Source organism: Hyaena hyaena, unplaced genomic scaffold (genome assembly GCF_003009895.1).
Source record: "Hyaena hyaena isolate Hyena2069 unplaced genomic scaffold, ASM300989v1 scaffold_100, whole genome shotgun sequence".
Lineage (NCBI taxonomy): Eukaryota > Metazoa > Chordata > Mammalia > Carnivora > Hyaenidae > Hyaena > Hyaena hyaena.
Window position 1 is genome coordinate 1,333,708 of NW_024080732.1, and position 16,581 is coordinate 1,350,288.

General features: G+C 37.4%; 1 protein-coding gene across 5 annotated transcripts in view; it reads right to left on the bottom strand.

The window, feature by feature from the left end:
• The window catches only part of RNF170 (ring finger protein 170), a 42,197-nt gene that overhangs the window by 14,735 nt on the left and 10,881 nt on the right, over window positions 1–16,581 (bottom strand). For all 5 annotated transcript variants that reach the window (XM_039235597.1, XM_039235599.1, XM_039235598.1 and 2 more), the window contains 2 exons: window positions 5,130–5,205; window positions 1,790–1,898 (listed from right to left, as the gene is read on the bottom strand). In XM_039235597.1, coding sequence (XP_039091528.1) covers window positions 1,790–1,898; window positions 5,130–5,205 — 185 coding nt within the window. The remainder of the gene's footprint in view (window positions 1–1,789; window positions 1,899–5,129; window positions 5,206–16,581) is intronic.

Here is a 16,581-nt window from a genome sequence, read left to right on the forward strand (position 1 = left end):
CTCGAACCCACGAACCGCGAGATCATGACCTAAGCGAAAGTCGGACGCTTAACCGACTAAGCCACCCAGGCGCCCCGAATAACTAGTTTTTTTAATCTTTGAAACTAGAGACAGTAAATAAGTGTCTAACAAGTACAGCAGGATATCAGAAGCAATCTACCCAATTACCTCAGACCCAGAAACCAAGAACACAATACAGCCATCTTTCAATTGACTAGGTTATCCACTCAGTGAATTACCTAAGCCTGGGCTGGCAAATAGAGTTCATCTAGCCTGCCAAGCCTCACTAATTCTTAACACCTGTCTGAAGTACTGTGTTTTTAGGATGGTCATTGAGGCCATATCCAGACTCAAAAAGAATGTCCAATTGATTAGGAATATTTACTAGAGGTTTGAGAGGGGGGAAAGTATCTGCTTGTTCTGTGGCCATTTAATTCCCTCTGTCTGAACTTTCATAATTTTTTGCTCATTAGCATTCCCAACAGACAAAGACAGACACTGAAATAAGTGTTTTATAACTTGTTAGCTAACTTAGGCAAAAACTTTAGGGAAGACAATGAAATTCATGGATAATGCAATAATGGGATTGGTTAGGTATAGAAAAAGTATAGAAACCCCTGCGTTGCATGATATGGATTTCAAAGTATTTATGTCATTCCCCCAAAGCATAAATAATAGCACTATATATCTAATATTTCTATATAATCTCAAACAAAAGATACAATGGGGAGAAAGAAACTTAAAGGATCATTGTATGCTATATTTTAAATTAGTATTAAGATGGAAAATGGGTACATTTTGAGAACAATTGAAACCCTATCTTGAATATAGCCATTGGAACAAAAAAGAAATACTACAAATAAGGCAACAGGTCTAGTGAATGGATAAATGTTAAGTAGAGAGTAGTTATGTAAGCTACTAATTACATAATAGGATTGCCCACAGAGTTTGAAGTAGACCTACATTTAAAATCTGGCTCTTTCCTTTAGCAGCTGGGTTACCCTTTATAAAATTTCTTAACTCAGTTTTAGCTTCCTCATAAATGGAGTTCGATGCGATGAAGTAAGTTAAATGTCCAGCACATAGCAGGTACATAATAACTGACTCTCCCCAATCTCATAGGAGCGTAATGAGCAATGACTATATGATACCTCATTCTCTATGAAATCTTTCTGGAGGGAAGAAATGCCCAGAGGTAGAAAGCACCCCTTACTGATATTAATAATTGTGAAATCAGTGTTCCCTTCTTGTCCTACTATATGCTCTGGGTTCCTCATTCTCACTTAGCAACCCTCTTGAGGTCGGTATCTCTCTCTCTCTCTCTCTCTCTCTCTCTCTCTCTCTCACACACACACACACACACACACACACACACACACACCAGGCTAATAACTTTTGTGCTGATGCAGGGTAAAAAGGAGGTAGGAGAGCTAAGGGAAGGTCTTGGGCAGGGTCCTTGAGAGAACCTTCCTGGCTTGGGAAGGACTACCAAAAAGTGATAAACAATAAAGGTTTCAGTGAATCCTCATGGTATTCATATTCTTGAATTTCCATTCAAACAAACACATACCTGTTTACTGAGAAGTTGAATATTTTGTTTTTCTCTTAATCTTTGAATTCACAGACACTAAATAAAAGTGGCTAACAAGTAGAACAGGATATCAGGAGCAATCGACCCCATTTGTGAAATATAAAATGTGACAAAGTAAATTAGGAATCCAGTCCATGTACACATATGGGTCTTGGCCTAAACAGTCACTTTTTACCAAATATAGCATTGTTTGCTTACCACAAAAAAGATGTCCACAGTTTGTTTCAACAGGGAAGGAGGCTTGATGTAAACAGATTGGACAATACATGTCAGTGTAGAACTGCTGTCGAGCAGCAGCAGGGGCATCCTGAGGAGAAAACAGGGATTACACAATGCACACAGGCCTTTTGAAGCTCCCTCCAGGTGAAATTATACTTAAGAACACAGTCAACAGTGTATAATCCTCATCAAGTTTTAGATGTGCAGTAGTTTAAAGTCTTACAAGTTTGATAAATTATGAAACCATATTGTTGTTTTATTTAAGCTCCAGGGTCTCTACCTTCCTTCCTGAGCACATTTTAAAGATAAAAACCTACATTTCTCTTTCACTCTGTTAGAATGACTAAGTTATTCTAAGAAACCCAAAGCTGGGCTGATGCAAAAGCTAAAGAAATATCAAACTGTTTCCCAAGTAATAGCTTTTAATCATTTCTGACATCTTTTTCATTTATACATTCCTGGTTACTGTTGCATGTGTGCTGTGCCTCACAGAATTAAACTTTCAAAGAATATTAGTCATTTTGGAAGAAGGAAATTTAATACCATTGGTACTTTGAACTTAATATTTCACATGATCAGATTAGTATTATTTCATGTTCCTCAGTTACATCATTGTTACGAGACTGTAATAGGAATTTTATTTTTTTAAAATAGTTTATTGTCAAGTTGGTTTCCATATGTAACAGGAATTTTAAATAGAATCATCACTCTAAGAAGCATTCTGATATCAAAGAACCCATCAGAATATAAGTGCTATGAGGAAAAGGATCTTACCTATAGGACTCGTTGTAGTGATCCAGAAACTGGAAGGAATCTAGTACCAGTATGTAATGTGTATCTTTTAAGATACTTATAAAAACCTACATTTATAGCACCTAGCATACCTCTTAGAAACAAGGTAGCCAGCATTAAAAATGTCAAATCACCAAAAAAAATTATGAAATTCACTAAATATGAACTATTCTTAATTGTAAACTGAATCAAAGATTTTTGTCACCTAAAACTAATGAACATAACCAAAATCTCCTATTTTTTAAATAGTCCTAAAATACTAGAATATTCTATATGCCATGGTGCAAAAAAGAAAAACACATAGCACTTAATGTCCCCCTCTCTACCTTTCATCTTCATTATTATTCTTCGGAAATTAACTAAAACAAAACAAAACCAATTACCAGTTACCAGTGCTGTACAACAAAACTTTTTGCAGTAATGGATATTCCCTTTGTTATCTGTGAGTATTGAGTACTTGAAAGGTGATTAGTGTCACTAAAACATACTGAATTTTAAATTGTATTTAATATTTTGGTTAATTTAAAATTAAATGGCTACATATGGGTAGTGGTTACCATACAGAATATCACAGAAAGAGCTAAGTCACTAGCTTTATTCTAACTAGAGCTAAATGCCATGCTTGAGGAAGGTATGAGGTAGGTGAACTAGAAAGTGGTGCAAAGAAATCTGCAAGATCCAGCTCAGTGTGGGACTTCAGGCCAGCCAGATCTATGCATGTGATTCCAGTGTGCATTTATGTAAATCTTAGCGATCTAATATGTTAGATGGGAATGATACTTGTTGTCTTACTTATGTTTGCAGATTAAATAAGAAAGTTGTATGGGAAAGCACTCTGTAAATTATAAAATACAATCCCAGCATGAATTATTAATAACAACAGCTCTGAAACAGAGGACTACTAACATGCTTAAACTATTTTTACATCAGTGAACTGAAATTTTAAGAAGGCAGGAATTCTTATTTGTTTAGCTCACAACTGAATCCTCAATGCCAACAACAATGTCTGACATATGGTAGATGTTTAGTAAATATTTGGTTAATGGATAAATTATAAAACTTTCTTTGGAAATAAAATCTAATTGGTGGGCGAGATACTAATTTTTCATTTTTTTTATATTAGCTATCTTGGCCTGCAGGTATATAATATCCTACCTATTCCAGCCTTCATGAAATACATTACAATTCCGGTTCATAAAGTCTCCATTTGGTTAAAAGCAAAGAGGAGGCAGAAAAGTTTTCTTTTCTTGCCTAACTCGTTTTACTGACTTTGACCACTGAAGAAAAAGAAGAGGGGGGAAAAAAAGCCACCCCTATAATCATTTCTTTGTAGGTCTTAGATGTTAGAAAAATAGTTTTTCTAGGGCACCTGGGTGGCTCAGTCAGTTAAGCATCTGACTCTTGTATTCAGCTCAGGTCATGATCTCACAGTTTGTGAGGTTGAGTGTTTGTCAGGCTCTGTGCTGACCACATGGAGCCTGCTTGGGATTCTCTTTCCCTCTCTCTCTGACCCTCCTTTGCTTGCATGTGCGCAGGTGGTCTTGCTCTCAAAATAAATAAACTTAAAAAAAAAGAAAAATAGTTTTTCCACTACATTTTCATTAAAGCCAATTAGACAGTTATTGTTTCCCCACAGATAATTAATACTAAAACTGCTGTTTCTTTTTTTTTTAATGTTTATTTTTGAGAGAGAGTCAGCGTAAGCAGGGGAGGGGTAGAGAGACAGGGAGGCAGGGAATCCGAAGTGGACTCCAAGTTGTCAGGGCAAAGACTACGTGGGGCTTGAACTCACAAACTGTGATATCATGACCTAAGCCAAGGTCTGATGCCCAACCAAGCCACCCATGTGCCCTGGAAAACTATTTTTTTAAATTTTTTTAATGGTTTACTTATTTCTGAGAGAGAGAGAGAGAGAGAGAGAGGCAGCATGAGCAGGGGAGGGTCAGAGAGAGAGACGGAGACAAAGAATTCGAAGACAGGCTCCAGGCTTTGAGCTAGCTGTCAGCACAGAGCCTGACGCAGGGCTTGAACCCACGAACTATGAGATCATGACCTGAGCCGAAGTCGGACGCTTAACCGACTGAGCCACCCAGGCGCCCTTGCTATTTTTTTTTTTTTTTAAAGCATGTTAAAAAGAACATACATAGGGGTGTCTGGGTGTCTTAGTTGGTTAAGTGTCTGAGTCTTGATTTCGGCTCAGGTCATGATCTCACAGGTTTGGAAGTTCGGGCCCCACATCCAGCTCCGCGATACAGAGCCTGCTTGGTATTCCTTCTCTCTCTACCTCTCCCCCCACACACTCTCAGAATAAACAAACAAACACGCACATGAAAATATCTGAATAGTTAAAACTAGTCATTTGCCTAATCTGAAAATATACAATCAATAGAATCACTTAAATTAGTAAAGCAGGAAAACAGGCTATGTTTTCAAACAGTAATTTATTGTTTCATCACCATTTCATAGGCAAGGGGAATAGCAACATCCACCCCTTACATAAATGCACATATTTATATAACAACAGTACCTGTTCTGTTTGAAGTTGCTCCCGAAGCACCCTTACTAGCTCTTGGTTTTCTGGGTGAATGTTCTGATGCACATTTCTGTTGAATAAAATATAATAAACTTTGAATATAAAATACTGCCAGATGAATCCTTTTTCTTTATGGGTCTAACTCTCAACCAAGAACTTGATAAATGTAAATGACGGCACACAACTATACTCCAGTTCCAGGACTGAACATTCCAGGCTACTCTGTAAAGAGTTCTAAGATTACTGAATATGGGCTGGCAAATGACAAAATCCAGAGGCCTCATACCTTGTAGATTCGATGTAACTGCCGGCTTACAAATCATTTGAAGAACTATTAACACATTTATTTCTTCTGTGAAATTTCTTCAGAATAAACTACATAACTCTAGATATTACTATGCATTTGAACACCTTTGCATATCTAATTAGATCTTTCCCCCATAGAGCTTTTCACAGAACTCACAGAAAAACAGAAAATAAAAACTATATCATATAGAAAAGCCCAAACCTAACATACCACTTATACCTTAATTAACAATTAAAAGGGGGATTCAAAAGCAAGAATTTAGTGGCTGATTTACAAGGATGGGATAAGACTTGTGGGTACTGGAAATTAGAAGGGGTGGTTAGGTTGGCAGGGTGGGGATGAAGATTTACATCTGAATCACAGCTTAATTCCATTTGGCTGTGATAGTTTCTTCTAAACTTAAACATTTTTTAACAGTAATATTTTAAGTCCACAAAATCCCAATGTTACTTTATATGAGAGCCTTTATTCTCTGGGCGATCTAATACCTAACAGTGATAAAAACTCTAAATCAATAACTTAATGGGACAGGGAAAACTTTTAAAAAGTACATCTGATAATTTTTAGTAAAAATTTCAAATTTTAGGAAAAAAAGAACCAATCGTTTTGAAAGAATATTTTAGGGGCACTGGGGTGGCTCAGTCGGTTAAGCGTCTGGCTTCAGTTCAGGTCATGATCTCACGGTTCGTGGGTTCAAGCCCTGCGACGGTCACTGTGCTGACAGCTAGCTCAGAGCCTGGAGCCTGCCTCAGATTCTACGTCTCCCTCTCTCTCTGACCCGCCCCTGCTCACGCTGTCTCTCTCTCTCAGAAATAAATAAAAACATTTAAAAAAATTTTTTAAAGAATATTTTAAAAATTCAAAAAAATTTTTTTAAATTTTTTAATGTTTATTTGTTTTTGAGAGAGTGAGACAGAGCATGAGCAGGGGCATAGAGAGAGGGAGACACAGATTCAGAAGCAGGCTCCAGGCTCTGAGCTGTCAGCACAGAGCCCAACATGGGGCTCGAATCCACAAGCTGGGGGATCATGACCTGACCCCAAGTCGGACGCTTAACTGACTGAGCCACCCAGGTGCCCCCAAAAAAGTTCAATCAGAAACTAAACACAAATGTAATAAAGCTACTTGAAGTCTGTTTAAACAACTTAAATTCTGGTGGATTATTTATTTTAAATGTTACCTTCTTGTGACTGAATAATGATCACTGTGGTGGAAACAATCTATCAGGGAACAGCACAAGGAACCATTCCATTTAAGTATCAGTAACTACCTACCTAAACAGCATTTCTCCATTCTTTGACAATGGAAAACCATTCTCTTCTCATTGAAAGAAAGTTACTATTTTTCAGGTTACACACATAACCATGTAACCGGTAGGTCTTTCTTTTGGTTTCTTTTCATAAAAGAAAAGATACAAGATTGTAAAATCTGGTAGTAGAATGTTAGAAAATTCAAAGTATAGCCAAAGAACAAGACAAACAGCCTGAGATGCTGAATACAGCCTGTAGCTTAGGAAATTACATGTGATCAGCAACTGTGAGTACAGAACCAAAAATCTAGAAAATAGGGGGATAATTAAGATGGATTGAAAGTGAGGTTAGAAAACCTTCAAGATGTGATCACCTCAGCTATGAGAAAATGACAGCATTTGACAAAGTAGGTCTAAAGTAAGATGCAGAGGAAAACAATGGCTCTAATACAGAAACAAAATATATCATTACCAATGATTTATGGTCCTTTGTTATTGTTTGAAAAGAGAAACCAAAATTATCAAACAGGTTATATGGCTCTGGAAAGAAGCCAGGAATCTCTGATAAGAGGAAAGAAATGATATCCAAACTCTGGGTCAAGAAACAAAGTGTGAATCAAAGTTCACAAATGTGCAAGAGCAAATCCGTGGTTTATAGGTTGGTTACACTGCTTACCAAACCCTTTGGACTGGTTTTTAGTACGTCAACAAATGACAGCTATTCATACCAGCTTAAGAAGGGATGACAAAAAGATTTAGAAAGAAATTTACTATAACTAATACATTGCTGAAGGAAATTAAAGAAGACATAAGTAAATGTGTTCACAGACTAGAAAATTTACTATTTTTAAGATGTCAGTACTACCCAAAGTGACCTATTTACAGATTCAATGCAATCTCTGTCAAGTCCCAAGAGCATTCTTTGTAAATATAGAAAAACCCAGATCTCAGAAAGATGGGGACTAGGAGGATCATGAATTCACTCCTCCCAGGGATACATCAAGGCAACAACTACATACAATAAATACAATTCACTCTGGAACTGAAGACTGGCAGAGTAGCTCCTCCACAGGTAAAGATATAAAGAAAAGTCCACATCAAGAAGGGTAAGGGCAGGGGCGCCTGGGTGGCTGAGTCGGTTAGGTGTCCAACTTGGGCTCAGGTCATGATCTCACAGTCCGTGGGTTCAAGCCCTGCATAGAGCTCTATGCTGACAGCTCAGAGCCTGGAGCCTGCTTCAGATTCTGAGTCTCCCTCTCTCTCTGCCCCTCCCGCACTCCCTGTCTCTCAGAATAAAATGACGTAAAATTTTTTTTTTAAAAAAAGGGTAAGGGCAGAGATGTGGTCAAGAACCAAACCCCCCACACAGTGTCCCACAAGTGGGAGGATACCACAGGCATGATGTTCAACTCTGAAAGGGAAATAAAGCCTAACGTCGGGCATCCCCAGCCCTGGGGAACTGCACCGCATTTGGCCTAGGTAGCCAGATGCTTATGCGAAACAGTTCTGATACTCTCCTACTTGCTAGCCTTGTTAGTCCTGCTCGCCCCCTCCTAGCATTCACCTGTGCACCTGCCCCATCCCAACCATCCTACCCTGGCAGGCACCCTTTCCAATTGGCTCCTGCCCTGGTGCACCCAGCCAGCAGTCCTGGCTAGAACAGGCACCTGCACCAAAGTTATTGCTGCCCCAAAGAGGGAGGAGAGCCAGCCCTGCACACCAGCATGGCTGCAGCAGTTGTGGTTGGGACTCTCAGCTGGCTGTGCAGGAAGCAGCCCCACCTACCACAGCGGCAGCAACACACATGCCAAGGCACAACTACGGGCACATGCAGTCTCCACAGAGGACACCACTGGAGGACCTGGTTCTAGTGACTGGGTGGGGGGGAGGGGCGGAATGTGCTACTGGGCCCCAAAGCACACCTTCTACAGAAGGCCAATACCTTCAAGACTAGGAGACCGAGCTGACATAACCTAATACATAGAAACAAACAGAGAATCAGAAAAAATGAGGAGATAGAAGATTATGTTCCAACTGGGGCGCCTGGGTGGCTCAGTTGGTTGAGTGTCCAACTACAGCTCAGGTCATGATCTCATGGTCCATGAGTTCAAGCTCTGCATCAGGCTCTGTGCTGACAGCTCAGAGCCTGGAGCCTGCTTCGGATTCTGTCTCTCCCTCTCTCACTGACCCTCCCCTGCTCATGCTGTCTCTATCTCTCTCTCAAAAATAAAAACATTAAAAATAAATAAATAAATAAACATTAAAAAAAAAAGATTATGTTCCAACCAAAACAACAAAACCAAACTTGGGAAAAAGAATAAACAAAACAGAGATTAAGTAATCTACATGATGAAGAGTTCAAAGTATTGGTCATAAACATTCACTGGACTTGAGAGAAGAGTGGATGAACTCAGTGAGAACATTACAAAGAGAATACATAAAAAAGAATCAATCAAAGATGAAAAAGACAGTAAGTGCATTAAAAAAATACACCAGAGGGAATCAACAACAGAAGATACAGAAGAACAGTTCAATGAATGGAAGACAAGGTAGTGGAAAGCATCCAAGCTGAATAGCAAAAATAAAAAAGTGATTTTTTAAAAATCAGGAGAGGTTAAGGGATCTTTATGATAATATCAAGCATACTAACATTCACATTATGGGGGGCCCAGAGGCACAAGAAAAAGAGAAAGAGGCAGAAAACTTACTGAAGAGATAATAGCTTAAAACTTCCCCAAATTGGGGAAGGAAACAGACATCAAGGTCTAGGAGACACAGAGCATCCCCAAAAAGATGAACCCGTAGAGGTCCACACCAAGAGAGATAATTAAAATGCCAAAAATTAAAGGTAAAGAGAGAATCATAGAAACAACAAGAGAAAATAAAATAGTTATATACAAGGGAAAACCCATAAGGCTATCAGCTGGTTTTTCACAGAAACTATGCAGGCCAAAAAGGTCTGCTATGATTTATTCAAACTCCTAAAAGAAAAAGCTTATAACCAAGATTACTTTATTTGCCAGAGTTGTCATTCAGAAATGAAGGAGATATAAAGAGCTTCCCAGACAAACAAAAGTTAAAGGAGTTCACTACCACTACACCAGCCTTACAAGAAATGTTAAATGAAACTTCTTTAAGCAGGAGGGTAAAAAAAAGACAAAACTATAAGTAACAAAATAATGAAGGATATTTCATGGGTAAAAGCAAACATACAGTAAAGGTAGTAGATTATTCATTTATAAAACTACTATGAAGGTTAAATACAAAAGTAGTAAAATCAATTATCTCTACAAAAACCAGCTGAGATACACATACACATACACACACACACACACACACACACACACTCACAAACACATACACACACATAAATGACAGGGGCATCTGGCTGGCTCAGTCAATAGAGCATATGAATCTTGATGTCAGGGTTGTGAGTTTAAGACCCACAATGGGTGTAGAGCTTACTCAAAAAAAAAAAAAAAAAAAAAAAAAAAAAAGAAAAAAGAAAAAGATACACAAAATAGAAAGATGCAAAATGACATCATGAACATAAAATATGCAGGGGAAGGAGCAAACATGTACTTTTAGAATATTTTTTCTTTTTTTAAAAAAGTTGTTAACATTCATTTATTTTTGAGAGACAGAGCATGAGCAGGGGAAGGCAGAGAGGGGGGCAGACACAGAATCTGAAGCAGGCTCCAGGCTTTGAGCTGTTAGCCCAGAGCCCTACGGAGGGCTCGAACCCATGAACCACGAGATCATGACCTAAGCCAAAGTTGGCCACTTAACTGATTGAGCCACCCAGGCACCTCAGAATATTTTCAGACATAAACAACCCCCCACTTAATATAGACTGCTATCTATACATAGAATATTATATATGAATCTCATGGTAACCACAAATCAAAGTCTTACAATAGATACACAAAAAATAATGAGAAAGGAATCCTAGCGAATACTAAAAATGTCATCAAATAACAAGGGAAGAGAGCAAAAGAAAAAGTAAAGAACAACAAAAACAACCAGAGAATAGCTGACATAACGGCAGTAACTACATACTTGTCAATAATCACTTTTTATTATTTTATTATCATAAGTGTACTCTTTAATCCCCATCACTTAATTCACCCTTCTCCCTGCCCACCTCCCCTCTGATAACCATCAGTTTGTTCTCTCAGTTCAGACTGTTTCTGGGTTTGTCTTTCTCACTCTTTTTTTTTCTTTGCTCATTTGTTTTGTTTCTTAAATTCCATATATGAGTGAGGTCATATGGTATTTGTCTTTCTCCAACTTATTTAGCTTAGCATTACACTCTAGCTCTATCCCTATTGTTGCAAATGACAAAATTTCATTCTTTTTTATGGCTGAATAATATTCCACTGTATTTGCATGCCACATCTTTTTATCCATTCATCTATAGATGAACACTTGAGCTGCCTCATAATTTGGTTACTGTAAATAATACTGCAATAAACATGGGGTGTGTATATCCTGTTCATTAGTGCTTTTGTATTTTGGGGATAAATAACCAGTAGAGTGATTACTGAATCACAAGGTAGTTCTATTTTAAATCTTTTTTTATTTTTAAACTTTTTTTAAACATTTTATTTATTTCTGACAGAGAGAGGCAGTGTGAACAGAGAGGGAGACACAGAATCCGAAACAGCCTCCAGGCTCTGAGCTAGCTGTCAGCACAGAGCCTTATGCGGGGCTCAAACCCATGAACCATGAGATCATGACCTGAGCCAAAGTCAGACGCTTAACTGACTGAGCCCCTATTTTAAATCTTTTGAGGAACCTCCATACTGTTTTCCATAGTGGCTGTACCAGTTTGCATTCCTACCAACAGTGAACAAGGATTCCTTTTTCTCCACATCCTTGCCAGAACTTGTTTCCTGTGTTTTTGATGTTAGCCATTCTGACTGGTGTAAGGTGCTATCTCATTGTAGTTTTGATTTGTATTTCCCTGATGATGAGTGATGTGGTACATCTTTTCATGTGCCTCTTGGCCTCTGTATGTCTTCTTTGGATAAATATCTGTTCATGTCTTTGGCCTATTTTTAATTGGATTGTTTGTTTTTTTGGTATTGAGTGGTATAAGTTCTATATATACTTTGGATACTAACCCATTACTGGATATATCATTTGCAAATATCTTCTTCCATTCAATAGGTTGTCTATTTGGTTTGTTGATGGTTTCCTTTACTGTGCAGAAGCTTTATATTTTGAAGTAGTCCTAATAGTTTATTTTTGCTTTTATTTCCCTTGCCTTATGAGACATATTTAGAAAAATATTTCTACAGCTGATGTCAGAGAAATAATTACCTGTTCACTCTTCTAGAATTTTTATGGTTTCAGGTCTCACATTCAGTTCTTTAATCCATTCTGAGGAAACTCTCATAAACAAGCTAATGTTACACATACAGAAACTAGAAAAAGAATGAACAAGGCCCAAAATTAGTAGAAGGGGGGAAAAAATAAAGATCAGAGTGGAAAGAAATGAAATAGAGACTAAAAAAAAAATTCCTAAAAGCTAATTCTTTGAAAAGATAAACAAAATTGATAAGACTTTAGACAGATTCCTCAAGGAAAAAAGAGAACTCAGGGGCACCTGGGTGGCTCAGTCAGTTGGGTGTCCAACTTTGGTTCAGGTCATGATCGCATGGTTTGTGGGTTCGAGCCCCGCATTGGGCTCTGTGCTGACAGCTAGCTCAGAGCCTGGAGCCTGTTTCAGATTCTGTGTCTCCTTCTCTCTCTGACCCTCCCCTGCTCACGCTGTCTCTCTCAGAAATAAATAAAACATTTAAAAATTAAAAAAAAAAAGACAGAGAACTCAAATAAATAAAATTAGAAAGATAAGAAGTTACAACCGACATTGCAGAAATACAAAAGATTCTAAGAGACTACTACAAAAACTTATATGCCAACAAAATGGACAACCTAGAAGTGGGTAAATTGCTAGAAATATGCAATTTTCTGAGGCTGAATCAAGAAAAAAAGGAAAATCTGAGCAAACCAATTACTACTAACAAAATAGAATCATAATCAAAAAACAACCAAGAAAGAAAAGTCCAGGACTATTAGGCTTCACAGAAGAATTCTACCAAGCACTTAAAGAAGAGTTAATACTTATTATCCTCAAACTACTTTAAAAATATAAAAGAGAAAGAAATGCTTCCAAATTTATTCTATGAGGCCATCTTATCCTGATACCAAAACTAAACAAAGACAAAATTAGAAAAGAGAGAAATTACAGACCAATACTCAACAAAATAGTCAACAAAATATTCGCAAACCATATTCAACAATACATTAAATGGCTCATTCACCCTGACCAAGTTGGCTTTATTCCAGGAATACAAGGATATTTCGATATCCACTATTCCATCGACATGATACACCACATTAACTAAATGAACGATATAAATCCTATGATCACCTCAATAAATGTAGAAAAAACATTTGGCAAAATTCAATATACATTCATGATAAAAACTTTCAAAAAAGTGCATTTAGAGGACACGTCAACATAATAAAGGACACAGATGAAAAACCCATAGTTAACATCACAGTCAGTGGTCAAAAGTGGAAAGCTTTCCTCTAAAGCAGGAACAAAACAAGGATGTCTATCATTGCCACTTTTATTCAACAAACTACTAAAGTCCTAGTCACAGCAATCAAACAAGAAAAAAGAAATGAAAGTCATCCAAACTGGTAAGGAAAAAGTAAAACGGCCACTATTTAGAGATGACATGATACTAAATGTTGAAAACCCTAAAGACTCCACCAAAACTTATTAAAAGCAATAAATGAATTCAGTAAAGTTGCAGGATACCAAATTAATACACAAAAATCTGTTCCATTTCTATAAATTAATAAAGAAATAGTCGAGGAGCACGTGGGTGGCTCAGTTGGTTGAGTATCTGACTTTGGTTCAGGTCATGATCTCCTGGTTCATGAGTTTGAGACCCATATCAGGCTTGTTGCTGTCAGCACAGAAAGTAACAGAAACAGAAATTAAGAAAGCAATCCCATTCACAGTTGCATTGAAAAAAAAACAAAAAAAAACTAAGGATAAATTTAACAAAGGAGGTTAAAGATCTGCACTTTGAAAACTATAAAACACCAAAAATTAACTGAAGACAATACAACACAAAAAAAATGAAAAGATATAACATGCTCATGGGCTCAAAGAATTCACATTGTTAAAATGTCCATACTACTCAAGGCAATTTACAGACTCAATGTAATCCCTATGAAAATACCAACAGCATTTTACACAGAACTAGAACAAATGATGTTAAAATTTGTATGGAACCACAAAAGATCCTGAATAGCCAAAGCATGCTTTAGAAAGAAGAACAAAGCTGGAGGTATCATAATCCCAGTTTTCAAGATATACTACAAAGCTACAGGAATCAAAACAGTATAGTACTGGCACAAAAGTAGACAAATACATCAATAGAACAGAATAGAGAGCCCAGAAATAAGCCCCTGCTTATATGGTCAATTAATCTACAACAAAGGAAGCAAGACTATACAATGGGGGGGAAAGGCAGTCTCTTCAATAATGGTGTAGGGGAAAACTGGACAGCTGCATGCAAAACAATGAAACTGGACCACTTTCTTACCCTATACACAATAGTAAATTCAAAATGGATTAAAGACCTAAAGTAGAATGTGAAACCATAAAACTCCTAGGAAAAAACACAGGCAGTAAACCATTGGGCATCAGCCTTAACAATACTTCTTCTCGTTCTCTCTCCATAAGCAAGGAAAACAAAAGTAAAAATAAATTATTGAGACTGCATCAAACTAAAAAGCTTTTGTACAACTTGTGGGGATGAGCACTGGGTGTTATGTGGAAACTAATTTGACAATAATATTTGTAAAAAAATAAAAAATAAAAAAAATAAAAAGCTTTTGTATAGCAAATGATACTGTCAACAAAGCAATAAGGTGATGTATTGAATGGGAGAAGATAATTGCAAATGATATAGCCACCAAGGGGTTGATATCCAAAATGTATAAAGAACTCATACAACTCAGCACCAAAAAAAATCCCCAAATAATCTGATTACTAAATGGTGAGAGAAGCTGAATAAACGTTCCCCAAAGAATACATATAGATGGACAACAAACCCATGAAAAGATGCTCAGTGCCACTAATCGTCAGGGAAATACACATCAGAACCACAATGAGATATTACCTTATACTTGTCAGAATGGCTATTACTGAAAAAACAAGAAATAGTAAGTGTTGGCCAGAATATAGACAAAAGCAACCATTTTTGAACTACTGGTAGGAATGTAAATCAGTACAGCCACTGTGGAAAACCAAGTGGCAGTTCCTCAAAAAGTTAAAAATAGAAATATACAATCTAGTAATTGCACTTCTGGGGATTTACCCAAAGAAATGAAAACACTAATTTGAAAAGATACATGTACCCCTATATTTACTGCAGCATTATTTACAATAAACAAGATATGGAAACAACCCAATTGTCCTTTGACAGATGAATTGATAAAGAATATGTAATATATGTACACAATGGAATATTACTCAGCATAAGAATATGCCTAGGGGCACCTGGTTGCTCAACTGGTTGAGCATCCAGCTTTGGCTCAGGTCGTGGTCTCACGTTCATGAGTTTGAGCCTCACATCTGGTTCATTGCCGTTGGTGTGGAGCCCGCTTTAGAGGCTCTGTCCTCCTCTCTATGCCCCTCCTCTGCTTGTGCACACTCTCTCTCTCAAAAATAAACACTTAAAGAAATTTTTTTTTAATGAAATCTAGGGAGAAGGAAGAGGGAAGAATGAAATCTTGTCATTCATATCAACATGGATGTACCTAGTTGGTATTATGCTAAATGAAGTAAGTCAGATAAAGATAAAAACACCATATGATTTTACTTATATCTAGAATCTAAAAAAGAAAACAAGTGAGCCAACAAAAAACAGAAGCAGACTCATAAATACAGAATATAACTTGGTGGTTATAAGAGGGGAAGAGGATGAGAAAATCGATGACGGGGATTAAGAAGTACAAATGTCCAATTGTAAAATAAATAAATCACAAAGGTGATTAAGTACAAAATAGGAAACACAGTGAATAACATTATAATTTTTTATGTTGACAGATGGCAACTACACTAATTAACATTTCATGATGTTTATAATTATCTAATTACCATGTTCTACACCTGAAGCTAATATTGTATGTCAATTATACTGCAATTAAAAATAAAAATTGAGGGGCGCCTAAGTGGCTTACTTGGTTAAACATCTGGCTCTTGGTTTCAGCTCAGGTCATGATTTCACAGTCTGTGAGTTCGAGACCCACATCGGGTTCTGTGCTGATAATGCGGAGCCTGTTTGGAATTCTGTCTCCCTCTCTCTCTGCACCCCCCCCCCCCGTGTGCTTTCTGTCTCTCTTTCAAAATAAATTAAAAATGAACTTTAAAAATTTAAAAGAAATAAAAATTGGAAAATAAATCATCAACTCTTAAAAAAAAAAAAAGAAAAGAAAAAAAACTTCACTGTAATGGGGCGCCTGAGTGGCTCAGCCAGTTAAGCATCTGACTTCAGCTCAGGTCATGATCTCATGGTTTGTGAGTTTGAGACACGCATTAGGCTCTGTGCTGACAGCTCAGAGCCTGAGGCCTGTTTCTGTGTCTCCCTCTCTCTCTGCCCCTCCCTCCACACCCACTCTCTCCCAAAATAAATAAAATTTTTTTTAAAAAAGTCAGTAGGTTGAGCATCTGACTTTGGCCAGGTCATAATCTCAGGTTTCATGAATTTGGGCTCTGTATCAGGCTTGCTGCTGTTAGCATGGAGCCTGCTTTGGATCCTCTGCCCCCTCCTCTCTCTGCCCCTTACCTTTTCTCTCTC